Source organism: Dermacentor albipictus, unplaced genomic scaffold (assembly GCF_038994185.2).
Source record: "Dermacentor albipictus isolate Rhodes 1998 colony unplaced genomic scaffold, USDA_Dalb.pri_finalv2 scaffold_11, whole genome shotgun sequence".
Lineage (NCBI taxonomy): Eukaryota > Metazoa > Arthropoda > Arachnida > Ixodida > Ixodidae > Dermacentor > Dermacentor albipictus.
In genome coordinates this window covers 7211509-7239446 of record NW_027225565.1, presented here as the reverse complement: position 1 = coordinate 7239446, position 27938 = coordinate 7211509, and the positions used below count along the sequence as shown (strand labels likewise).

General features: G+C 47.6%; 1 protein-coding gene across 1 annotated transcript in view; it reads left to right on the top strand.

Annotated features, from left to right (window-relative positions):
• LOC139051368 (uncharacterized) overlaps nt 1-27938 on the top strand; it is a 209710-nt gene that overhangs the window by 134216 nt on the left and 47556 nt on the right. Inside the window, exon 9 of the mRNA XM_070528386.1 lies at nt 4514-4721. Coding sequence (XP_070384487.1) covers nt 4514-4721 — 208 coding nt within the window. The remainder of the gene's footprint in view (nt 1-4513; nt 4722-27938) is intronic.

Sequence of the window (27938 nt, the reverse complement as noted above, 5' to 3'; positions counted from 1 at the left end):
ACGCAGTCGATTGGTATCTCCCAGTCGGTGCATAGCTGCTCCAATGAGGCAGCTATGTTCACAGCCATATGACTCTCCAGCATATGTCACTTGTTCAAAGTGAACTTTTTCATCTCGAACTTCACCGTAAGAAAATGACACGTGAGGCTTAAAAAGCCCTCATTGGCACGTGACATACAGATAATTGTTTGTAAAAGCGAGAGTGCTTGTTCCTTCTTCAAGTGCTTTTCGCAGCTCGTCTCGTACCTTTGTTCTTGTGTCGTCGTACAGGCGCAGGACGAGCACACGCGACAGTTTTGTTCGAGATGGCAGACTATAGCATGGTGCAGCTGCTTTCATCAGTGCTTTGAACCCCCGGTTTTCAACAAAGCTGTAAGGGAGAAGATCTAAGGCGACCATTTCTGCCACTTTCTGGTTAAGTGCGTTTTCTTTCTTCTGATACAATGGCTGCTGTCTCTGCTGTAATATATCATCCAGCATCGGTTGATTCTTCAACAGCGTGTTTGCAGCGGCATCTTTTTTGTACTCTTCCATCAACAAAGGGTGCAGTTTCATGTGATATTGAAGAGTAGTTGTCGTTCCTGTCGGCGTTTGAAGAACGCGTTCGCACAACTTGCACAGAGCTGTTGACGGCGAGAGTCTTGTGTAGTATTGCCAAAGAAGACTTCTTCCGGCTTTCTTTTCTTGCTTGCTCGGTGGCTCATTAGCTGCAGTTGATGCCATTCTTGGAGAAAACGCTTGAGCAAGTGCTGTTATGAGCGCAGAAATAGTTGCAAATAGTGCAGTGACGAATTTAGCGTGGTTTGCGTTTGCCTCCCAGAGCAGCAGCGCAGCACGTAGCAAAGAGCTGGCAACCACCTTCGAAAAGCGGGAACATAAGGCGGGAGTTGTCGATGGTGATGCAATGTTCTCCTCGGACATATATTTTTTTCTTTTTAATTTCCAAACATCTAAAAATTGTCCAGGTAACATTTTCGAGATACATATTTTATTGCGCATACATACAAAGTCCGAAAGTACATTATATATCAATATGAAAGAGCCCTGAAATAAAGCTTGGTGAAAAAGAAACCGAAACTGATCATGTCTCACAGGCGGGATGCAGATAGACTGAAACAGAGCATACAGATAATGAGCGGATCATGCGAAGTTCTCAGCGAGTAAACATGTTCTTAGGAGGATGTGGAGCAAGCATATAATTTGTTAATTGCTCAATTATGCGCAGTCTGTCCGAATATTTGCCGTTTCTACCGTTATTCGGCCGTCCTCGAATATTCTGGAATTTCTGAATATGCATTTCTCGAATCGAATATGCTTTGAATAAGGAAAATATTCGATTCATATTCGAAATTTCGAATATTCGCACACCTCTAGCAAAGATGTATTATCTCTAATTACTCGCTTACTCTTGTGGACCATCACAAAACATTCAGCTTCAACCATTCGTGCACTATCAGTGTAGTCCGTCACTTATTGTGCGTATATGGGGCACATATATTCAAGTGTGTACCCGTTCACTCATTGAAACGTTGGCGATAGAGTAGGTGTAAGTTTTTGTGCCAATTGGGGTAGATATGTGTTGATAATGTTCGCGAAACTGACTATGACAGGATGCAGAGCTGCTCCCTTTGTCATTGTTTAATGAGTAGTACTCACTCGTGCCGATGTTCCGGTGCTGAAGCACTTTCTTTGAAGGTTAGCGATATAACTCTGGCGGGTGAGCAAATTTCTGTATCCTCGAGGAAAGCCGTACATCTTGAAGTGCCAGTAACACGTACGGACAGTTGCAGCAGTGGTCTGCAAACTTGGCCACACAGATTCATTCTATTCCTTAACATGCCAGTCACTATTTTTGCAACCAACTACTGCCCACTTCTTCAATCCACATGAGTCAATCCAGCATGATTGAAGTACTAAGAATGATGACGAACTCATGTTTTGTTTCTTTACGTTCCGTCTGTTTTATTAGTCTGCACTGGGCTGCTCGTTGTCCGCACAACAGCACGCTCGTGTTCTCGTTAATGGCGTGCACAATGAAGGGATTGATAAACGCATCGATCTTGCTGCAGAACTGAAGGACTCTACACTCTGCTAGAAGATTAACGATTTATCTATCACCTGCACACTACAGGTCCGATGCTTTTGTGCTAAAAACATCAAAATTAGGCAAGCGCTTGCGCGGCCTTGGAACCGCCAGATTCTTTGTCCTTTTTTCCCACGAAAGCTTTGACAGGAGTTTAGAACACAGGCTCTTTTCCTAAGTGTGCCACCCCTGAAGAAAGCAGAATACAGTGAAACCTCGTTAAACCGTAGTCGGCCGGAGCTCGGAAAAAGTATGTACTAAACGGTAGCACTGTTTAAGCGAAATAGCATAAGATCGCCCACTTACCTGTCAAAAACGGAACTCGGAGAGAGTGCGATGAAAGGGGAAAAAACATGCAGTATTTATTCACTTCGCGCGACGTAAGTGTTATTTTCGTTTGATGCCGCGATGGCCTAGCATGACGGCAGCGGCCTCAAACTTACTGAAGCTGCGTGTCAGCTTCTCAGCCTGCCCCCCTCCTCTTGGCAAACACTCACACGGCAGATTCCTCGTTGGCGTTACGTATTCTCCGTGCACGCACGCAGTAGTGCTGCATAAGTCCCGGGGCACCTTTTTCATTTGCCGGGTGCCGGAGTTCGGAAAACTTTTCGTTTGGAATAGTTACGTTATCGCGCCCCTGTCTCGTTGCGACGATTGCATTCATGAGGCTTACGTAACGCGCAGCTTCTGCCACTGTCGGGCGTGAATAGCCAGTGCTGTCGCTTTTCGTGTCGTCCTCATCACTGTCGCTAGTTGACACTTCGGCTACAACAGAGGCAACGATTGTGAAAAGTCGAACATCGTAGCCGATAGCTCTTCGTGGTCGCAGCAGGGCTGCCGAGCAACTTCGCATTCCAAATGCCACACACTGTAGTCAACAGCAGATCCATGTCGCGGGCCAGCACCAACTTCTTCGTGTCACGTTCGATAGCACGAACGTTGTCTAATTTTTCTTCTATGCTGAGCACCCGGCGTCTTTTTTATTTGAGCTTCGGATAAAGAAGCGCGACGCCACAACGCTCTCTGGCACGGCGTCGAAACGATGTTGATGTGGCTTCACGTGCAAACGCACAGGGCGCTTGGAGGCCGTTGTACCGATCTCTGAGGCTTGTTCTGCCGGGCCACCCGATGGAGATGACGCACTGCCGTGTTTGCGCGACGAAAAGTGGAAACGCTACGTTTTAACCGATGCGTACGCAATAAGCTGGTGCGGTTTGTGCGGATACAAAATACATTATGTTCAATGGCCGCTGAGTCAGGGAATTGACTTTACTACTTTCAAACCGAAACTACTGTTTAAGGGGGTACAGTTTAACGAGGTTTTACTGTACCAAGGTCAGCGTACGCCTGTGCCCATATGAACCAGTGAGTGCCCAGTAGCTGTCGGAATCGAATTTACAACCTCCTGTATTTAAGGCAGGCGCTCTACAAATAGGCTTCCACTGCCGTTGACGTCAGGGAGCACATAATGGAGAAGCGCTCGCAGAAACAAAGTCTGTCATGACCTGTCTGTGGAGCACTCCTTTTGCACCGAAAACATCAAAGTGAAGCACTCGCTTGCGCAGCATTGAGCATGAGGCTCGGCTGCCTGAGATGCTGCATGGGTTTCTATACCGAACAATTTTTTAAAAATCAAATAGTGGATAGAATCAAATTATTTGAGTGTTCTCTATTTGGTTCGGTGATATTTGAGCATTCACACATACCTACAAAACCTTGTTTGAGTGCCTAGTGCTTGTACAGTGGAGCTCTGAGATGTATTGTGTGAGGCTTGATTAGATGTTCGAACAAATGTGGCAGTTTGAAATGCATTGGGCTGGCACAGTTGAACCTCAATATAACGAATATGGATAGAATGAAAGAACAGGTTCAACGAAGTAGTAAATTTAAAATGTATCTTCCAATGTCAGCATGTAACCAAAATTTGCTTTTAACAAAGGTATATCTGTGTTGAATGCAACTTCATTATAACGAGGTTCGACTGTAGTTTTAATAGTAATATTTAGTGAGGGCATCACAGATGCACTCCAACAACGGAATCATCCATTAGGCAGGGTTTGGGTACGGGCTAGTTGGTATTCCATTGTTTCAAACGTCCTTTACAGCACATAAATAGACAGGGATGCTCGTGCGTTGATGATGCGCGGATGCTGATGCGCTGAAGCACTGATGCGGACCATCAGCGCTTGTCTTCATCGTTCTTTTGGTCCCTGTCTATGTACGCGCTGTAAATGATGTTTGAAACATCCATTAGGAACAGGTCTTTTGTGCCAGGTGCTTCAGAGCATGGGAGAAAGGTCTTTGTGGCATCATCTGCAAATGCTAGTGTATTTGGATGGGGTTCTGTCTGTCGATCCCTCATGCGAACCTCGATCCCTCATGCTAGTGTATGCTCATGTAATTTGTGAGACAGCAGTATGCTCTTGGCAGGGTCGGTACGAGAGCCTGGATCGAGAGACGTGCCTGAAGCTGTACCAGAAGATGCTGCGGCAGTACCAGACAGGCCGCACACTGAGCAACCCGCTGATGGGCCATGCACTGAACAAAGCCATAGCCCAGTACGCACAGCCTCCGCATCGACCCATGCTGCCCAGCCTGGCTGCATACGAGCACCAGGAGTGGCATGCTGTGGCCAATGGTATGCATATACCTTATCTACTCGTGTAATGAACCCAGCCCCCACTTTTGTCATTGTCAACTTTGTTTTGTTTTTTCTTTCTTCCTTTCTGTCTTTCCTTCCTTTTCTTTTTCTTCCCCCTGGCCTTCTCTTGCCTTTCTTGCTCTCTATTCGAGGCCGGTGCTCAGCATGTTTGCTTTGCTTAAAAGATATTGCGCGACATAAAAAACGACACGGACGTGAAAGAAGACGACACACCAAGCGCCTTCTTTCACGTCCGTGTCGTTTTTTATGTCGCGCAATATCTTTTAAGCAATGGATTACCAACTTGCCCGGAATGCTGCTCTCATGTTTGCTTTGTCTTGGCTCATTTCACCGGCACCGTCTACTATCACAAGATCTTCACATTGTGCCATGATACAGCAAACACAATTTGAAGCGAACAATATTAAGCACCAGCAATAGGAACATGGGTGACGTGGGGACACAATTTGTTGACCGTATGCTTTGATTGATGCTGATACATGCTGCTTTATTACCACAAACACTCTTGCTTATAGTACCATGCAAGCACAGCACCAGCAGAACAAAATGCACTTGGTCATCACTGTCACTTGGCATTTTGTTACGACTTTTTTTGTTGTTGTTGTTGATTGGGTGCTGCGTCATGTGATTGCCCCTCATGCTAATTACACTGCCGGTTTCAAAGGGATCGTCGTAGAGCATGCCATAGAGCATGGGAACTGCGCTGTTGGATATCATTTCAGCATCGACCCAGTGCATGTGCAGTACTGGAGGAAACAAGGGAACAAGGTTAGAGTTACAACAAAGAATCACCATGCATTTCAAGGACCAAAGCAAGGCAAGTTTCATCGTGTGGAGGAAGAAGTTGTCAGCTATGTGAAGAGGCTCCACAGTGAAGGCTGTGCAGTGTCCCCCAAGCTGATTCAGAACCATGCATAGGCCACTGCAAAAAATCACAGCATGCCCTCAAATGATTTTAAGGCCAGTATCAGTTGTACAACCTGGTTCATGCGCCAAAACAGGCTGTGTCTCAGAAGGTGCACGACATTATGCCAACAGTTACTGGCCGACTGTGAGGACAAAATCTGATTTTCATTGCATTCTCATTCAGATCTGAGAAGACAAGGTCCTGCTTTCGCAAATTGGCAGCACAGAAAAAGCTTATCTGAGCTTTGACATGTGAAGAAGCCACTCTGTGGAGATGTGCACATTGTGTTGGTGAACAGCGGATGCACATGGTGTTGGCGATAACAGCAGATGGCAGGAAGCGGCCACCATTCGTCGTATTCAAGGGCACTCTTCCCGCTGGTATCCACATTCATGCCCATCAGAAAGGGTGGATGTCGGTGGAACCAATGGCCGACTTGCTCAAGACAGTCTGGAGACAGTGACTGGGGACTCTTCTGCTATCACTGCTCGTTGTAGACAGTTTCTGCAGCCATCTTGAGGAGGGCATCCATCTCCAAATGAACGCGACGTGTACAGACCTTGCTGCAATTCCAGCTGTCCTGATGACAGTGCCACAGTCCCTTGATGTGTCAATCAACAAGCCCTTCAAGGACAGTGCAGCGGCTCTTCACAAAGTGGTTGGGAGAAGGGAACCAAAACCTGACTCCGGCAGGCAGGATAGAGAAGCCGACCATCGACATGCCTTGCCTGTGGATTCTGGAGGCCTAGAGCACTATTCCATGGTGACACGGTTGTCTGCAGATTCAGGAAGACGGGCATCTTGGATGGCCTGGACTGCACTGAAGACAATGCATTGGGGGCCAACGACAACCAAGAAGTGACCAGCAACATCACTGACAGAGCTTGAAAAACGACAGAACCCAGTTTTCGAAGATGTGTACACAAGAGGAGAGAAATTGCACAACCACACATGCTGGGAGTGTGTATGGTTGTGCAATACATACTTGTTTATGTATGGCGCATGCATGCTTTGGTTTCCTTTCAACCCACCTGTCTAATCATTGAACTCTGTTCTATGTCTCAGTGTTGTGCAGTTTTTTTCCACCTGTGTCAGTGTCTTCTAAGGCTGGGTTTTGTCATTCTTCAAGCTATGTGCCAACAGGCCCAGAATAAGACTCTCCTACCTCATATCACTGACAGTTGTGATTTGGATAGTAAGACCAACGAGTAAGTGGCCAGCAGCATGGTGGGAATAAAAAACAACTTTTGGTTCATTTACTATTGACTTAGTGCTGCATACATTTACTATTAATGAATAAAAGGAAACTTTTAGTTCATATCACACAAGCGTTTTACTATAATGCTAATGCTGTGATTGCAATTTTCTTGTTTTCTACATTAATATCAAATTTTGACTCTTACTAGAAGATCTGTTAAAACATTTTTTGTTGTTGCTGTTGTTTTCCGCGTAATGATCCCCCCTAAATTAGTGTCAACTTTCCTGGAAAACAAGTGTTCATTATGCAAGTAAATGTAGTAATATGTTGAGCTTTACAGCACTTCTATTATTTGGACTTGAGCGCAATAACATTTTGAGTGCATTATCAGTCCCTGGCCAACTTTTTTATTTTTTTTTATTGGAAAAGGGCCGCAAAACAGCCCAAATAATTGGGCAGTCCAAAAAGAACTAATTTCAACAGCTAAATCAATTTCTTTTTTTATTTATTTCATGCTGCAGATCATGTTACAGATCCAAGCAGATCAAATACAGATATTGATAACATAAAGGCAAAGGTAGCAAGTAAAAAAAATGCAGCATTACAATGCGTTGTCATTTGTTGGGTCGACAAATGCCACTCTCTAATGCTACGTGGGAAAAAGGAAAATTTGAATGCGTCAGTGCGAGCAAAGTAAGGGGTTAGTGAACCAGATTGGTGGTGACGCATGCGGTGTGTGGTTAGAAATGATACATAGGGTGCAGGATCGAGTGCCAATTTCTCATTTATTAGCAAGGGAAGAAATTCTTGACGTAGATTTTTTCTTCTTGATTCAAGTAGTTGTGTACTGTTATTTTTCACTAGTTCAGATGGTGGATCAAACGGTGAAAATTTTGAATAAATAAATCTTACGACTTTCCTTTGAATTCTTTCTCAAGTTTTTTTAATATTGGTTATTGTATATGGATCCCACACCACGCATGCACACTCGAGCTTAGGCCTGATTAATGAATTATAAGCCAGTAGTTTAATCTGAGTGGGGGCTTTCGAAAGTTTTTTTTAAATAAATGCGTAGTTTGTGAAAGGCAGATGAGCAGATATTTTCAACATGTGAATTCCAGGAGAAATTGGGAGTTATTGTTACACCTAGGTATTTAAAACTGGAGACTCCATGTAAGGGTGATTGTCCAAGGTGATACCGGTGATCTAAAATAACTTTTTTGCCTTATACGGTAAGGAAGTTCGTTTTGTCTTTGTTTAGAACCATACCCCATTCCTGGCACCATGCTAGCATGTTAGTTAAAGAGTTATCTAGGTCATTCTGATGATTAGAACATGTAATGTCACGATACAGCACACAATCATCCGCTAACAAACGAGTCTCTACACCATGGACAACTGCGTCAACGATGTCGTTAATATAAACAAGAAATAGTGAAGGGCCTAGTACACTTCCTTGGGGCACACCAGAAGTGACTGCAAGACCGTCCGACTCTTTTCCATCGATTGAAAATTACTGCTTACGGTTTGCTAAATAGTCAGGGTGTCTAGCAACTGGCAATTCTCAGGGATATTGAGTAGTCTGGAAAAACTCAGGGAGAACTCGGAGAATTTGTGCTTAGCTGTAATATTATTGAAAGGGTCGAAAGTAGAGGTAATGCTGGCTCGAGTAACAGACAGGAATCGTAATGAATCGTCTTTGACGCCCTGTCGTCCGCTTGAGGAGTTACCAGTGCACAGTCAACGACCGACTTTCCAGATTCCCAATAATTTGGACGGCTTCGCGGCACCACCACGTACCCCAATAGAGTCAATGTATCACAACATCTGAAATTTCATGATGTAAGAACTCTTCGCCGTCCGATATTCCGGAGGTTTTGCCGTGACTGCAGGTCCGGAACGGCATTAATCAAAGCCACCACCGCTGCCATTTTGATTACCTTGCCGCCTCGAACCGGCGCTTTCGCACGCAGATCCGCTGGCAGCCGTAGCCACCATGGTGGCAACGCTAGGTCTAGCTGCTTCGACGTTCACTATGAAGCTTAATTCTTGCCATTGGATGCCGTGTTTTTTATTGAAAGAATTCGCTGCTGTCAACAATGGCACAGACTCTGCCTTTGTGGTCCTTGCGATTGGCTTAGAAGCTTGGAAAGCACGGTGCGTTGCATAATGCTAGTTCCCGAAAGTCAGCTTCGCTTTTGTGCACAAATGTTACTTGGTGAAGCAAATGCAAAAGTATTTCAGTGAAGCGTAACAAGCATGGGAAGGGGCTATTGCCATGGGACACAGTATGTATTCCTTAATTATACACACGTGCACCCGGTATTTCCTGTCACAGTACAAGCACCGATATGCCTAATATGTGTACGGCACGCCTTTAGAGCGTTTCCGAATGTGCCTGTAGCGGTTTTGAGCCCTTAAGGGCAGTAAATGACAAACATTTATTTTTTCCAACTGGCCGATTTTTCTGACGCTTTCGCGGCCCCTAGGGAGTTCGAAAAATTGGACGTGGACTGTGCAACTGACCAAGAAGATGCTTCAAGTGGTCTGTGCGGCGAACGAGTGGCGGAAGGAGGACAAGAACAGAAAGGGCCTACGCATTGAGGAATGAATGGGAAAGGAAGTGTGCTGCCGCTGATTTGAAGGAGCTTAAGCTGAAAAAACAGTGTTGGCTGATGCTGAAATACAGGTGTCCCTCGTACAAACCAAAATGATTTCTTCAAAGCAGTGAAACAACACTGAGGTGTCGTGCGCGGGCTGAGAGTATGTCAGGACAGTTGAGGTTGACTTACGAGCTGTTGAGAGAGAATCTCAATTGTGACAAAGTTTGGGCCACATACCAATGAGCTTGCTATCAGTTGGTAGAAATAGCTCACATTCGAAAATATTTGCTTCTGTATGCATCTCCTTTTATTCGTATTTGAGAATGTCCGACTCGATTTGCAATTTTTTTCGAAGACATCTTATTTGCTGTGCCTTTTACTAACCCCTCACTTCTATTCTCTTTTTGAATAACATAAACACTACTCTATAGTATTCAAATTAGACTAAGTCGTTTTTCTTTAAATTTGTCGTATGCTTACTAGAGAGTGACAGCATCAGGCGATATGGTTTCAGCCCGTCTTGACATAAAACAGTTCTGCATCACTTAGGGAATTTTGCAAAGGCACTCAGGGAAAACCTGGAAAACTCAGGGAATTTCTAAATGTCAACTTGGTGGGAATTTGTAAATGTCAACTTGGTAGACACCCTGATAGTCCGAAATCCAGGTAACTGATATCTCAGGAATGCCAATAGTTTTTAGCTTCAAAATTAATTTACATATTTCTGAGTTTATTTAGTATATCAACACTAGGGTCATGAATTTTTTTTTAGCGTGTCATTAAACCGGGATTAAGGAGTCGCTAACTTTTTACTAAATTTTGATGTAATGTGACTAAATTTGTTGCTAAAACTGTCGAGTGAATTTTGAGTAATGTAGGCATTGTGGAAACCATAATAATAGGCCAACATAACATAACACATCTACCAAAACGCTTCATGCTCATCTGGTGTGCATGCAAGGGATTGACAGTGAATTCGCCAGCAGGGTGCAATGAAATGTTTTGGCTTTGTTAATGTATTTACAAAACAATAGATGATTACAGTTGAAATACTTCATCTACCTGCAGATGATAACATTACAGAACCAGCACATGTAGAAAAAAAATGGGTAGCCTGTATTCATCTAGGAGAAAAATGCTTTTAGTTCACATTATGTCTCCAGGTTTTCATAGCTTATAGTGCTCATGGAAAGAGAATTAAATTGCTTGTTAACACAGCAACGTCAAATACTACGTTGCCATTTCTTGATCCACCTGAAAGCTATGTGCTATCAATTTGTCCGAAAGCTGTCAGATTTGCAAGAACAAGCCCAGCCACTCCAATATGCATGTCATTGTGCAGTTGATCTCAATCTTGCCATGAAATTTATTGCTGTAAGTTTTGGTTAATTTACTTTCTTATGTCGTTTTGGCCCTCTCATGTGCCTGGTGTTGTCCTTTATCTGTGTATAAAAGGCAAGGTGTGTCAATAAATGCATACAATTGTTAGTTTGCACTCTGTCTGTGGACTCCTTGTCTCTTCCCAAGTAGTAGTGCTGTTTTCATCTGATCATGAACCAATTAGCCCAACAGTCAATCCTCGCAGAGTGGCTGTTTCCACACAGAGACATTGAAGAGTTTTACCGTGATACATGGACAGCTAGCATACATTGCAATAAACAGATGTCTTCTGTCACTCTTAGCATAGAAGGTAGAAGGTAGCCAAAGCTCTTTCCCATTCAGACAAAAAAGCAGCAGGGGAATGTTCTTAAAGGGACACTAAAAGTAAATATTACGTCAAGCTAAAGTGATGGATTAGTGCTTTAGAATTTTTAAGGCATCATTATTATCACAAACAAAGCCTTAATAATCGAGAAATTGAGGTAAATTCAGGACATCATGAGAGACTCCACAGAGACATTCGAATACTTGCCCGATGACGAAAGCACTCCTCAGTTAAATTATGTCACTAATTGCACAAAACTCGTTGCACAACATCCTTGCATTGCCAACACAACATCCTTGCATATACCACTCGTTGCACAAAACATCCTTGCATTTTTTATAAGACGAAATAAAATTCAACTTGTCCAGTTCAATTTCATTTTTAGAAAAAATAACTGATTGAAATTACTCATGACAACGACACGGGCGGTCGAAAGGTTTCGTTTTCGCTCGGCTCTGAGGCCACCCATGCTTTCACGTTTCAGTAGTCATCGCGTAGTGCAGCGCTGGTTTCGCTGGCTCACAAAACTTGCACTAACTGCAAATAGCAGAGAATTCAACTTCCATGTGATGTCGCGGGATTCCCGAATGGTCTACGCCACTTGACCAAAAAGCAGATGCAGCGCCGAATCCACCACTCTGACTTGACTCAGTACCGCCGTCTGTTGGGCGCCATTTTACTCACTGACGGCAGCAAAGGGTGGTGACAGCGTATGCAACGTCACCACTCCTGTGGTTGGGTGGTGGGAGATTTGAATGTCATAAAAGGTATTCGCACCCTTCAGATGCAATTTAACTAAGTCTTTTCTTGGCACAAAACAAGCGTTGCGAGGGTTCTGGCAGGGTATTTAAACAGTCCATGTCGACTTAGAATTTGCCTTTATTGTCCCTTTAATGTGCTACCACTGAACACAGCTAGGCAAGGTACCAGTGCAGTGACTTCAGAAGCATGTTCTGAACACGGACAGTGTAGGGGAGAAAAACGGTAGCACTTTTGTATTGTTTTAAAGAAAACATTTTGTTTCTATATTGTATATGTAAAAAATTCATACCTGCGTCCCGCTGGTGACCACGGCGTCGCCCAGCACATTCACCGCTGTATGAGATGTTACGCTCACACTATGCGCCATGCGCAGTGCCTCTAGAGGCACCACTGAAAGCTGCGTGGCGGCGGCCGTTCGAAGTGTAGGCGGGCCTCGCGCCAGAGGCGCCTGCTTGCACTACAGGCATGACTGAAGTGTGTGCGTGTGGTTTGCCGCTTATGCGCGTCCCAAGTAGTTACTTCTGCGGTGTCAATGTGCACAAGGAAATCGCACTGTACAATGGTGGACTTGTGTCGACTTCACAGCTGTCTAGGATGACATTGTCTCCTTACGTGCCAAGTGTTTGCCGCAGATGAGCATCAACAAGCTTGCCTACGATGTGGAGCTCATGACCAATATGCTGCTCTCATTACCATGCCCCTGCCGCTAATGGCTTCATTTGTTGACCCATGAACCAACGTTCTTTGTGCACACACTTGCTTCTTTTACATGCCATGTATTTATAGTAGGTTGAGGGAGCGCCGTTGTGCCTGCGAATGCATGGTTCATACAGGCACGGCCATGTGAGAAGCCAGCAATAGTAAAATTTGCAAACCAGCATGATGAGCTTGAGTAAAATAGCACATATAGGACTCCGGCAATAATTAAGGGTCGATTCTTTTTATGCTTTCGTCATCTGCACAGTATGGATTTCAAATGTTCCATCGTTAAACAAGCAGAGCGCTTCGATGATTTCACGGGAGCATGCAAGTGAGATATCAGAAGACACCATAGCTGAAAATTTGCCTGCCTGGTCCGCCAAGAGCATATTACTTTTATATTTTATGTTATTTTTTAGTGTCTCCACCATTTTTACTAGTATCACCCTCGCACCCAAATATAGAATTAAACTGCATGTTGTATCGCCTGTTGTAGTGCCCCGAGTCTCAATAGCCAATGCGGCGCTTTTTATTTAGTCAAGAGACTACGTTGATACATGACTAACAGTGTGAAAGCAATTACTGTGAAAGCAAATAGTAAATAAAAGTGTGAAAGCAAATCATTTTCAAAGCAAAGACAACTACAATGAAGCAACATGAACATATATTGACCCATTTCATGCAATGCAAAAAAAAAGAACATGCTCTCGCTAGCGCCACTTGTGAGTAAAGAAAGCAAAAAAAGAAACGTGAAGGTTTCAGAATTGACCACAATGCATGACACAGCTGCGGTAAAGTGAATCTGCTTTAGTTGCAGACATCAGGGCTTCGAGGTTCAGGCGTTTCCTATTACCACGAAATGATATTAAGAGGAATTCAAAATGAGGTTGAATGCCCTGTCAAAAGCCTTTAATTCTGACAGACGCCACTTTGTACAGTCAACAAACAGATAGCTGAGGCGAGCGTACACTGAACGTTCTACGCCGCAAGTCTCATTTCAGTGCCATCGACGGGTAGAGCAACAGTTGATTCCATGCAAAGCATAGGAGACTGCGTGACGCTTTTTTGAAGGCATCGTCACTGGGGGTGGGTATTCTGTAAGAGTCCACCTAGCGGACCATCCATTTTGGCCGCTGCTGATTGGCTAGGGTTGCTTGTCTCCTCCTCGCTCGTACAGCTGCATCCAATCAGCAGCGGCTGCTAGGTGGACTCTTACAGAACCCCCCCCCCCCACCTTCTTGCTTTTTAATACAGAGCCCTTTGTTCAAAGCATCTACACACAATGAGTGCTTCGCAGCTTTGCCGTGTTCTCCATTCATCATGTTCTATGCCAGTGCCCGCAGTACGGTGTGTAGAAACAATCGTTCTCCGTCGTGCTGAACCAGTTCGATGACCAGCTGCTGTCGGAAGAAAAAATTTTACATCTATGTGACTTAACATCGCATCAAAAGGCCATGCAAGCGCTGCTGCGCTTCTTGAGATCGACTGGCCCGTGTGAACGCCTATGATTGGAACGTCCTTTCTGTTACCTGTTTTCTTTCAAAGTGAAGCTTTCTTAGCCTTTTCCTTCGACTTTACCACTGCTGCTGCTGCTGTGGCGGCTGTTATCAAGCACACCGCATCCGAGGGGGGTTGGGCGGGGTTCAGAGTGTGTATATACATTTCAGTGTGTTTCATTTCATTTCAGTATACTCTGTGTGTATACAGAGACACACTCTGTATACACTGGCATACATTTCAGGGGCAAGTTAGAGAGGAATGGCAACGCTAGGAACACGTTTTCACCCCACCGCGTCGAATGTGCACAATGCCATCTGGAGTTCTCCGACTGTCGCCACATTAGCCTCTTGACAGCTGCAATTATCTGTGACTCCCCTCAGAAGCATTGCAGAAACTGCAATGCTTCTGAGGCTTCCCTTTCTAGTAACGTGCGTAGATAGAACTGCAGGAAAGAGGGAGGAAAACAGGCAGTTCCCATAGAAGGGAAGGGCGCAGGGGGGTGACGTGAGAAGGCAAGCAAACCTTACTACCGTACGATGGCGGTTGTGGGGAAACTGGATAAGCTTAAGTTCAAGGTGTGGAACAATACGTTCCTTCTATTTCTGAAATATAGACACCATGCAAATATGTCAAGCGGACAAACTATGCAGGACGTGCCGAAGCAGAGGAGGAGGAGGAAATAACTTTAATGTGTCCTGAGGAACCCTTCCCCACCCACTCTTGGTTTAGTGGGCGGCAGGGGTCGCGGGCCGCACCCACGTTGGGACGGGAAGCCCGTGAGCCTCCGCCCTTTCGTGAGCCCTCTGGACGGCCCGGAGCTGGGTCTGGTGGTCGTCGCTTTGCAGGGCGTCCACCCAGTCTTCTTCTTTAGTGAACACGGTGCCGCTTAACGCGGAGCATTGCCAAAGCATGTGCGCTAGCGAGCAGTAAGATTCGCCACAATCCGGACATTGCGGCTCTACTTCTGGTGAATAACGGCTCAGTCTGCCTCTCGAGGGGAACGACCCTGTCTGAAGCATTCTGAATATCGATGACTGTGGTCTAGTGAGTTTAGCGTGGGGGAGTGGGAAGGTCCCCCTCGACAGCTGATAGTGTGTTGTTATTTCGTTGAAGGTGAGCAGCGGGTCTCGGTGCTCCCCTCCCTCCCCGCCACCTCGCTCGCCACGATCGCCGCGGTGCGTGAGTCCTCGCGCGCGTCCGTGCGCCAGCTCGTTGGCGTTGGGAAATTCGGGGTGCACGTCGGCCCCCATGTGGGCTGGAAACCATTTGACGAGGTGCTGACCCGCGGCTCCCTCGCTGCCGAGGACGGCCGCCGCTTCCCGGGATATCGAGCCCGAGGCGAATGCTCTTGCCGCCGCTCGCGAATCTGTGTAGACGTAAGGACGTTCGGGGTCTCTCATTGCCATGGCTATTGCCACCTGTTCGGCCACTTCGGACGTTACCCCCTTGACCGATGCTGCGTTAATTATTGTGCCATCCCAGCGTACCGAGACGGCCGCGTACCGGTCGCTGCGCCCATACTGGGCCGCGTCTACAAATGCCGCCAGGCCCGGGCAGTTGGCGATCGATTTCAGCAGTGCTCGGGCCCTCGCCTTTCGGCGCCCCTCGTTGAATTGCGGGTGGACGTTTCTCGGAAGCGGGTCTACCTTGAAAGTGCCCCTTACCGCCGCGCTGAGCGCAATCTTGTGTGCGTTGCACTCTGCCTCGGCATTTATCCCTGCTTCTTCTAGGATGCGCCTGCCGGCCCTGGTGGTCGACAGCCGCACGACCTGTGCCTTGGTCTGCGCTTCGATGATTTCTGATAGTGAATTGTGGACCCCTAACCGATCGAGCTGCTCCGTGCTTGTAGTGATCGGAAGACCTAGCACCCTTTTGACGCTCTTGCGCATCAGTGTCTCTATTTTGGCCGCGTCTCTCTTGGTCCATTTTAGCGCCGAGGCTACGTAATTGACGTGACTCATGAGGAAGGCGTGGTAAAGTCTGATGAGACTGCTCTCGCTGAGCCCTCCTCTGCGGTTCGTCACCCTGAGGATCAGCCGGAGCATGTTCTCCGTTTTGGACGTTAGTTTCATGACAGTTTGTGTGTTACCACCTTTCGCCTCAATTAGCAGCCTCAGGATTCGTATAGTGTCCACTCTGGGAATCGGCTGGCCGGCATTCGTATGTAATTTGATCGGTATTTGATCGATCGGCGTCAAATTCCTCATGCCTTGTTTTGAGGGCCTGTACAGCAACAGTTCCGATTTGTTGGGTGACAGACGGAGTCCCGTTTCCTTCAGGTACTCTTTGTGTCCAGCGCCTCTTGAAGAGCCTGCTCGACTTCTGCGTCGGACCCTCCCGGGCACCACACCGTAATGTCGTCTGCGTACAGGGCGTGATTGACGTTGGTCACTCTCGTCAGCCGGTCAGAGAGCCCTTTCATTGCCAGATTGAATAATAGTGGGGAGAGCACCGCCCCTTGTCGGGTGCCCCTCGCGCCCAGCGTGTACCAATCGGACGTGGCCTGTCCAATTTTGATCGTGGCTTTCCTGTCTCTGAGGAAGGAGCCTATGTAAGAGTGGAATTTCCGGCCGAGCCCCATCATCGAGATCGTTTCCATTAGAAATCTGTGTTTGACCGTGTCGAACGCTTTCGTTAGGTCCAGGGTCAGTATGCCCCTGGTGTCTCTGGTCATGCCGTCAATTATATGCTTTTTGAGAAGCAACATTACGTCCTGTGTGGAGAGGCCCGGTCTGAAGCCCACCATGTTATGTGGGAAGAGGCCCTCTCTCTCTATGTATCGGGATACTCGGTTATGTATGGCATGTTCGGCCGTCTTGCCTACGCACGAGGTGAGCGATATTGGCCGCATGTTCTCCGCCGCAAGTGGTTTACCGGGTTTCGGTATAAGTATGACCGAGGCCTCTTTCCACACCTCTGGTACTTCTCCCGTTTCCCACGCTCTGTTGATTTCTTCGGTGAGCTTCTCGACCGACCTTCCGTCTAGGTTCCTCAACAGTTTGTTCGAGACCCCGTCCGGGCCTGTAGCGGAGCGTCCGTTGAGGCCTTGTAAGGCATCCCAAATTTCTGATTCCGTGAAAGGCGCGTCGAGTTCTTCGACCTCTGCCCCGGCGTATTGTGGATAGTCGCCGTCGCCTGACGGGCCCAGTGGCAGATACGTCTCCGCCAGCTCCTTTAGGAACTCGCTTTCCGTTTTGCCCTGCTCCTTTTGCTTTTGTAAAATCCTATCGATTGCCAATCTCTGACTTCCTTTGGATTGTTTGTCGTCTAACAGTTGCTTTAGGAGGTTCCATTTGCGCCCGGTTCTCATTTGTCCGTCTACCGACGCGCACACCTCGTTCCACTGTTGCTTGGAAAGCTCGATCGAGTGCGCTTCGATTTCCCGGTTTAGTGCCGCTAGTTTCTTTCGTAGTCTGCGATTCAGTCTTTGCGTTTTCCACCTGGCCGTGATGGAATTCTTTGCCTCTAATAGGTGTGCCAATCTCGCGTCCATCCTTTCCACGTTCAGTTCAGTTTGGACAACCCTCGTCGCGGTGTTAACGTCCTCTTTGAGCCTTCTAAAAAGACTGTCTAGATCCGCGTATTCGTTTGTGTCTTCCTTACCCGCCGTGGTTGCTCAGTGGCTATGGTGTTGGGCTGCTGAGCACGAGGTCGCGGGATCGAATCCCGGCCACGGCGGCCGCATTTCGATGGAGGCGAAATGCGAAAACACCCGTGTACTTAGATTTAGGTGCACGTTAAAGATCCCCAGGTGGTCGAAATTTCCGGAGTCCTCCACTACGGCGTGCCTCGTAATCAGAAAGTGGTTTTGGCACGTGAAACCCCACAATCTATCTATCTTTGTGTCTTCCTTCCTTATTTTGCGGAAGGCGTCCCAGTCGGTGACCTTAAATTCTCTCGGTGGTGCCGCCCTAATGGGGATCGTGACCGCCAGTATGTAGTGGTCGCTGCCGAGGTTCTCGTGCAGGTTGCGCCACTCGGCCCCTCGCACGTTCTTGACGAAGGTCAGGTCGGGCGTCGTGTCCCGCGCCACCGACGTGCCTAGTCGAGTCGGATAGCGGGGGTCCGTCACCAGCTCTAGCGAGCACGTAGTGCCTGCCACCAATAGCCGCTCTCCCTTATGCACTGGCCTTGCGTAACCCCATGCTCCGTGGGGCGCGTTAAAATCTCCTGCCACTATGAGTGGGGCCCCCCTGGCCATTGAGGCCGCCTTCGTTATTATCGATGTGAACGACTGTCTGTGGTCAGAGGGCGGGCTGTACACGTTCACCACGAATACGCTGTTTTTCAGCCAACTGTTCGGTATGAGTTCGATCATGGTTACCTCCGCTTTCGCGTTGCCTAATTTCAAATCTCGTTCCTGGAAAGAGCATTTGTTCGCGACGAGGGTCGCCACTCCGCGCTTACCCTGTTCGAATTTCGACGAGGCGACCCGGTAGCCGGGCAGGGACACCTCGCTACCCAAAGTTTCTTGTAAGATTATGACGTGCGGTTTGTCCGCCTGTGAGGCAACGAACTGTAGCAGCGGAGCCTTGCGCTTTTTGAAGCTAGCGCAATTCTACTGCCACACTAACAGCTCTCTAGTTGAGTTGGTCGCCATGATTGATGCCTTGGATTTGTTTAGCACCCACAGGCGCCACGTGTGCTTCGATACGCGTCACTCTTGCCGCGAGCGCTACCATGCTCTCCGCTAGTTGCTGGACCATTAGCTGCAATGAGCTAATCGACTGCTTAATTCCCAATAGGACGCTACTGGACTCGGGTTCCGCCGGGTTTCCCTCCTCCGTCAGGGGAGGGGCCCTGCGTTTGACCGAGCGAACCGACTGCTCCCCTTGCGGGGTCGGTGTACTTTGCGGCAGCTGCTGCTGCTGTTGGTCGACTAGCTGAGGAGTGGAACCGTGTTTCCGAAACGATTCGAAATCCGCCCTCATTTGCTGAATCTCCGCCTTGAGGCGCGCGTTTTCTTCCGCTAGCTGAGCTATTCTAGAGTCTTCCTTGTTATGCTTTGGCAATGCTACCTGCGTTACCTTTGATTGTGAAGGCGGTTTTGGCTTGGCCCGGTCCGCCCAGGTCGGCCCTTCTTGAATGCGCACTTGGGAGCGGGAGCGCCCCCTGGAGCGAGAACGGCCTCTCGATCGGCTGCGCTGTTGTAGTGTCGGCATTGTCGAACGTCCTCCTCTGGGGGCACTTGACACGCTGGAATCACGTGATCTACTCTCTAGCTGTTGCGGATGGCTTTGCAGCTGCGATTTCTTAGCATTTCTGCGTCGGCGCCTCCTGCGCCGCACGACGTAAGGGATTTGGTATCGTTGTTTGCACTTGCTGTCCGCCGTCGGGTGTTGGCCCCCGCAGAGGGCGCACTTGGGCGAGCACTGGTGGTCTGCAGCCGGGTCGTTGGCTCTGCAGCCGCGGCACCTCTTCTTGTCAGGATTAGGACAGACGTCGACTCTGTGACCCAAGTCACCGCACCCGTAGCACACGTCGTTCTGCCGCCTGTAGAGCGTGCAGCGTATTAGGCTTACGCCACACATGACGTAGTTCGGCACTTTCATGCCATTGAAGAGCACTACCACCGTCGAGGTGTTTTTGATCCGCTTGGCTTCCAAGGCCATCGGATTTCTTTGGTTCACGATCATGGCCTGAAGCTGGGCCTCGTTGATTTCGGGGTCCACTCCTCTGATGACCCCCTTGCACGTGTTGTCCGGCGCCGCAATGTATGCGGCCACATTGTATGCGCCTTCTCTTAGGTGAAGCTTTTGAACTCCGGCGTATGCGTTCGCGTTCTTCTCGGTTGGCGTGGACACGACGAGAATGTTTTGGGTTGCGTTCGGACAAACGATGTCTTCCTCGGTCTCGTTCGGCGGGAGTGAGGCCGCCATTGCTAGCGCTTGCGCCAGGCGAATCTGACTCACTTTTTTTACGTCGAGGCCGTCTCTCGGCCTCACTATGATGCGAATGTGGTCCCTCGGTAGCCGGGGGAGCCTCGATGCGGCGACGAGGCGCTTGACCGCGCTCTGCGGGCCGGCCGTGCGGCGGCCGCCCTTCGTCTCTGCTCGTCCCTCGTTGCCTCGGTCCGGAACGGTCGGTCCCGGTGTGGCCTTCTTTTTTCTGCCCATGGCCGTCGTCCAGCCAGGGCGATTCGCTTCTTCTTGGGAGATGTCCTCTCCCGGCACGACGGTCTCCATAGCGGGCATACTGCCGCGCACACGTACGAGCGAGGCCTGGGCCTGCTCGCTCCTCGCCCCCGACGATAGGCCTAGTCGGGTAAGGCTAGCTGAGCCGCGGCGTGGTCCGAACTAAAAAGCCCCGGAAATGGAAAAGAGTTCACTGACGGGAAGAAAAATCGGACATCGGCGTGTTCCTTAGAAGAAACTGCGTCGAATAGTGCACATTTCGTTGCTAGGAATCACAGAAATCAGTCCGAAAACGAGCAAAGAAGCGGGAGCCGAACATTCCACATACGCACTGGTCGGCTTCTTCTTCTTCTTCTGCCGAAGCAGAGCCGCATTAATTAAAGCGCACTGCAGGGTCCAGGCGACACCACGGAAGCGGTCAACCATCAAATCAACACTTCTGTGCCCGCCGCGGTAGCTTTGCGGCTATGGCATTGCTAGAGGTCGCGGACTTGATCCCGACCGTGGCACCCGCATTTCGACGGGGGTGAAATAGAAAACACACGTGCACTTAAATTTTGGGACACATTAAAAAGCATCACGGTGTGAAAATTAATCCGGAGTCCGCCACTATGGCGTGCCTCATAATGCGATTGCGGTCTTGGCACATACAGCCCCATAATCCAATTCAAGTTAAATACTTCTGCCACAATGTGATGTGCCCTGTAAGGCAATGACTATGCTCATTCCTCTCAGAGGTTATGAAATATGGTGCACAACGCCTCAAGCAAACACCTCTCCCTCTGTGCTCTGTGTACTACGCAGACAAACAGCACTGGTGCCCGCAAGGTAACGTTTAACATCAGCTCACCACTCTCGTGTTAGACTAAACGTTGAAGAAATTAAGCTTAACCGTAAACATCACCGCTAACTATCGTCAATCAAAGCATCCAGCACAGAATACTTCGCTTACATCGGTTCCCACAGTGCATTTTTTTTCTTCATTTTCTTTACTTTTTTTTCTTTCTCCTCTCGCTCTTTGTCGTCTTTACATACTCTATATGCCCCACCCCAGTGCAGGGTATAAATCCAGAAACTCGGTTCTGGTTAACTTTCCTACCTTTCCTTCCTCTCTCTCTCTCTCTCTCGACAGCTTCGCTTCGCATTCTCTTTGCATCTTTTCTTTCTTTCTTCAAAGGGGGGCATCTCGTTTCATCAGTAACAACAACTTAATGTTTATTGTTTCTTCTGGACTATAAACGAGGCGACGAAGTTTAAACAACCCGCCATGGTTGTTTTGTGGCTACGGTGTTGGGCTACTAAGCACAAGGTCGCGGAATCAAATCCCGGCCAAGGCGGCCACGTTTTGATGGAGGCAAAATGCAAAAACACCCAAGTACTTATATTTAGGTGCACCTTAAACATCTCTGGTGGTCCAAATTTTCGGAGTCCCCCACTACGGCATGCCTCGTAAGCAGATCATGGTTTTGGCCGTAAAACCCCATAATCTAATAACCCAATCTTATCTTAAACATAGAAGCATGCACTAAAGGTGCAATGACATCAAGAAAAAAATAAAAACATAGTAACCACTCTAAAGCTGCACTAAACAAAGCACGATTGCTTATCTTCTGTGCCGAACAGCCGCGATCCACAGCCATCATCGCTCTTGATCGTGAAACTGCATCAGCAACTAAGTGGGTGCCTGGCAATGTTTTATAGGTGTTAAAGCACCCAACTACGCAAAGTTGTTTCAAGACATCGCTAAAGGCTGACAGAATCTTTAAATCCTGATCAAGAACACAAACATGACAGCACGCGCGTAGGCACGGACGGGAACAGTGCTTGTCCGAGCCCGCCTACGCTTCGCAGCCTTGGCGACAGGCAGCATTGTCGGCGTTTTGCATCATGGAATATTTTTTGCCATGCTTCTCTTTCACTGTAGTACATTTAGCCTACACAGCTTCTATAAGAGCTTATATAAACACTAATTATGTGTGCTTCATCAGGTATATTAGAAAATGTCCACATACACAAGGAAAACAAGAAACACTTGAAGCTGAATTTTCAGCAAATAACATTTATTACTCTCCAGATTTGCACATTTTTATTCACAAAAGTATCCATGCTGCAAGTTCTCTTTATAAGCACGTGCAATAAAAAAACTGTGATTAGAATATAGTATAAAGCACAAACAAAGCAAAAGCACCTATGTTCCTTCCATCTTTTTACCCTCAGCTGCAGATTCAGAGTAGAAGAAAGAGGGAAAGCAATCTAACAGGAATCACACAAACATAAGCACAGGAAATGCATACGCACTTAAGGTCCCCAGCTCCTGGGGTGTGCTTTTACTGCAGTGTACTAATGTAAAAACTGAGCAATTTCATCAGGTCGGTGGATACGGAATTAAAATAGTTAATACATACTTATTATTTTATGTTACACACTTGCACAAAAAACATGCGTCAAAACAGTTCTATATTTTTAGTTGCGAGAGCTGCAAGGATTAGTGCTCTGCTGGTGTAATTACATCATTTGCAATATATATACAAGTAATGATGAAGCAGTGCATCGGTTTACAAGTGAAAACTATGGGTTATCAGTCCTCATTGTCATTGCGCAAAGCTCAATGAAATACCCCATCTTTTTGGAGGAATTGAGGTCATACCGCTGAACTGACATGGACAAGAAAGACAACAGGACGTACACTAACTATCAACTGATTTTATTTCAGAAGGGCATGGTAATGTACTTGTATAGAAAAACCAAATACAAAGTAGAAATCATCACACGTTCAAACCAGCATTTTCCAGATAGGCAATTTCTCTTCCGCTCAGAGCAATTGATGAGGCGTTAATGCATTCCGCACCCTCTTTTGCAATCAAGCTTGCTTCAACAATGTATCGTTATCCCTATTTCTATACATGTTGGAGCAATCCTTAAACAGTGGTTCACATGCATGATCATCACAATGCACTGAAACACGCCCATCCCAATAACAATTCAATTTAGCCTATTAATTAATCTGTCGTTGAGGCATCTACCTACCTTTTTATTTTCTGCTTGAGAGCATGTTTACAACCCCCGTTCCGATCTGCTCTGTGTCTGAAAACAAACAATGCTTGAAGGGGGACGGGGAAGAGCTGTGCGCAAAACACTGTGGTATGCATTGCTCGCAGCAGAATGATTCTTTATGCGCACGAGCTCATTCAAGTCAGTGCCACTTCATCGTACGGCTCTAGACGGCCCATTTATGGACTCGGGTTCAATACTTCGAGGCAGAGGTAATGAGCAGAGAAAGAGAAAAGGAGAGAGATGGATAGCAGCACATACTTAGTGCACACAGTCTGTTTCAGATATCAAAGGTATGATGACATATAGACACCTTACTGATCACCTCAAAGACCAAATGTGGCTGTTTGCTCAACAGTCCTGGTGACAAATTCTTCGATCATGTCTTCTAAATTGAGCATGGCAGTCCTTTCCAGGTGAACATGCCAAGTTAGAAGATGTATTAGCCTCCTCTGCATCACCTGCTGCAGTGGCGTAGTGGCTATGGTGTTGCGCTGCTAAGCGCAAGGTCACGAGACTAGAAATGTTTGTGCCTAGCAATGCCTTCTTCCGCTGTTACATGTAATTTAGCTAGGCTGATGTCATTCTTTTGCTCGGCTGCCAGTGACTCACTGTCCACATGTAAGAGCCAATCAAAGTTCTTTAAGGCCGGTGATAGTAACGACCCTGTCTCCCTTGTGATTGCGTCAGCTGGCTCCCTGCAGGCATGAACTTTGACATGTGCCTTATGATACGCTCTCGTTGTGCTGATCCCCCGCAGGGGCGTCTGCGTCAGCAGGCGTTTGGTGCGTTGCGACACCACGGACCCGAGCACACGAGGGTTGGCCCCTCCCGCGTGTAGCCGTGCGCGGCTTAGCCGTGTCTGGGGAAAGGGGGATCCTGGGGGTTGAGCCAATGCTGGGTGTCTGGACCTTTAAGGCCCCCCGGCGGAGGCAACACACCCCTTTGGCCTCTGCTTCACATAGACGGCACCCCCGGACTGACCCACCCGGGGGAAATCGGTAGTTGCCTTTTCCTGTCTCTCTCTCCCTCCAGCCTTCGTCTTTCTCTCACTTTTCATCTTTCCTGTCTTCTCCTTCCTTCCGCTTACTTCCAAATTTTCCAGGCAGCAAGGGTTAACCTTGTGTGATTAGCCAATCTAGGTTATTTCATATTTGGTTATAGTGATGACGTACAGCTGGCGTTTACAGGACCTGTTCTTACAGTCCCTGTAGCGTCCCCTTGTAGGACTCCATGGTGGGTGGCTGCCGTTATTGCCGAAAATTTCATTCCTCTATGGCAACATCCTTCCCTTCGCTTCCTGATCGCCCCCAGAAAAGAGGGCGCACCGATGAAGTATTCCAGTTTTTTGGACGGCAAAAAGAATCTTTCCCTCGTTTTCACGTGATCCACTCTGAAATACCAGATAAACCAGTAAGAACTATCTCACCCTTCCTTGTTTCCAAGTCATTGACTGAAGTTTTTGGTCCTGGATATAAGGCGTCGAGGATGGCAAGCGGGGATCTCCTCTTGGAGCTCCGCGATCAAAAACAATATGAAAAATTGTCAACACTAGTTTCATTTGGGGAAACCCAAATAATTATAACCCCGCACCGCACGATGAACACCACCCGTGGTGTTGTCTCTGACGATGACTTGATGGAGCTCACTGAGGCTGAGCTCTTGGAGGGCTTCAGTAACCAGAATGTTATTAATGTTAAACGAATTAAGATGAGGCGAGATGGAAAAGAGATCAAAACGAAACACCTGATTCTCACATTCGGCTCAAGTGTCCTTCCCGACTCCATCGAGGCTGGTTATATCAAACTTCATGTTAGGCCATACGTGCCCAACCCTCTTAGATGCTTTAAGTGCCAAAGGTTCGGCCACAGTTCACAGAACTGTCGAGGCCGGCTGACTTGTGCCAAGTGCAGTGACAAAGAACACTCCTCCGAAACATGCCAGAACACTCCGCATTGTGTCAACTGTGATGGCGAGCATGCCGCATACTCGCGGTCCTGCCCGTCCTGGAAAAACGAAAAAGAAATTGTGACCATAAAAGTAAAAGAAAATATCACTTTCAAAGAGGCACGCAGGCGGGTTTCATACCTGCCCAAGAAAAGCTTTGCCGATGTGACGCGTCAGGGGGCAGCGACACAAAGGCTTCCAGTGGCTGTCCGACCCACAGTCAGTGAGTCGGCAGTTACGCCATCTGCCCCCGCGGCGGTTGCAGCTAGTGCTGCTCCGTCAACCGAGGAGAGGGGACCATCGACCCCGAAGGTGGGCGCAGCCGAGGCTGCCCCAACCTCCCCGGCCCCTTCCAGCGCTGGCAACAGCCGGCGCAGCCAAATCCCGCAGGGTGCCCCACCGACCTCTGGGCTGGTGGGCGCAGGGGTCTTGCCCTCCAAGGCAGGACCCTCTCTTGTAACCTCTCGCTCGCAAGAGCACGTGTCCGGCGCCTCACAAGAGGCAATGGACACTACACCTGCCCTCAAGGCGCACCAACCGCCTAAGGAGCGGCGAGGCTCCCTCGAACGCTCCAGAAAGGGCAGAACTCCCGTTACAGGGCCTCGAAAGGGCTCTGTAATGTAATCTCTGAAATCTCCATAATCACTACTTGTTTCTTTACACACAGCACTTAATAACTTCCAATATGGATACACAAATAATCCAATGGAACGTCAGAGGTCTTCTCAGAAACCTTGATGATGTGCAAGAACTGATCCACAAACACAATCCAAAAGTGCTGTGTTTACAGGAAACACACTTAAAATCTATACACACAAACTTTCTCCGAAAGTATGTTACGTTTCGCAAAGACCGCGAGGATGCTGTGGCATCATCTGGCGGTGTAGCGATTATTGCTGACAGAACTGTAGCGTGTCAGCATTTAAAGCTCCAAACGGCCCTTGAGGCAGTGGCCGTTCGAGCCGTACTTTCAAATAAACTCATAACCATTTGCTCCTTGTATATATCACCACAATATCACCTTCACAGACGAGACATAGAATCATTAATAGATGAGCTCCCGGAGCCCTATCTGATTCTTGGGGATTTTAATGCACATAGCAGTTTGTGGGGCGATTCACGCTGTGATGCGCGAGGCCGCGTCATTGAAGAGCTGCTTTTTTCTTCTGGAGCATGTCTCTTGAATACAAAGGAGCCTACGTATTTTAACCTAGCTAACAAGTCATATTCTGCCATAGATCTTAGCATTTTATCGCCGACACTTTTACCTTATTTTAAATGGAATGTGCTTAATAACCCGTATGGCAGTGACCACTTTCCAATAATCTTAAGTACGACGGAGCAAGATCAACTTCTCCCGCAGGTCCCCCGGTGGAAGGTTGAATCAGCCGATTGGGAACGGTACCGAGATCTTACTCATATGACGTGGACTGAGATGTCCGGTATAGCCATAGATGATGCTGTCACATATTTTACAGCTTTTATACTAGATGCCGCCTCTAAGTGTATTACCCAAGTGAGCGGCACTGGTTCTAAGCGGCGTGTTCCCTGGTGGAACGATGCATGTAGGCGAGCGCGGAGGAACCAGAACAAAGCATGGGCGCTGCTTCGCGATTCACCAACAGCAGAAAACTTGGAAAACTTTAAGCATGTTAAATCACAGGCGAGGAGAACGCGCCGAAAAGCAAGACGAGAGAGTTGGGCAAAATTTATCTCAAGTATTAACTCTTACACAGATGAGAGAAAAGTTTGGAATAGAGTGAAGAAAGTTAACGGGCAACAAACGTATTCCTTACCGTTAGTAAACAGCCACGGAGAAAGCCTGGAAGATCAAGCCAACTCCCTTGGTGCACATTTTGAATACATATCGAGCTCCTCGCACTACTCCGAAACCTTCCTAAAGAACAAAACGCGAATAGAACAGAAAAAGTTACAAAGGAAATGTGCTAAAGGTGTGGCGTACAACGAACCATTCTCCATAGCAGAACTGCAGGCAGCACTGAACTGTTGTAATACATCCGCCCCAGGTTCAGACCGCATAATATATGAGATGTTGAAACAACTACCGCCCGAAACACAAAAAACCCTCCTTTGCCTTTACAACATTATATGGTTTTCCGGCGAGATCCCCTCTGCTTGGAAGGAGGCTATTGTAATCCCAATTCTAAAGCAAGGAAAGGATCCTTCCTCTGTATCAAGCTACAGACCCATAGCACTAACAAGTTGCCTCTGCAAAGTTTTCGAAAAAATGATTAACTGTCGCCTAATACACTTCCTCGAATCAAACAATTCGCTCGATCCATACCAGTGCGGGTTTCGGGAGGGTCGATCTACCAGTGACCATCTTATACGCATAGAGGCACGTATCCGTGAAGCTTTTGTCCATAAGCAGTTTTTCTTATCTGTATTCCTTGATATGGAGAAAGCTTATGATACTACGTGGCGGTTCGGGATATTGAGAGACCTCTCACACTTAGGTATACACGGAAATATGTTCAATGTTATCGAAAGTTATCTGTCAAATCGGACATTCCGTGTTCGAGTTGGCAATGTTTTGTCACGGAAATTTGTACAGGAGACTGGAGTGCCGCAGGGCGGGGTGCTCAGCTGCACGCTCTTTATAGTAAAAATGAATTCTCTCCGTCTACACATACCACATAACATCTTTTATTCAACATATGTTGACG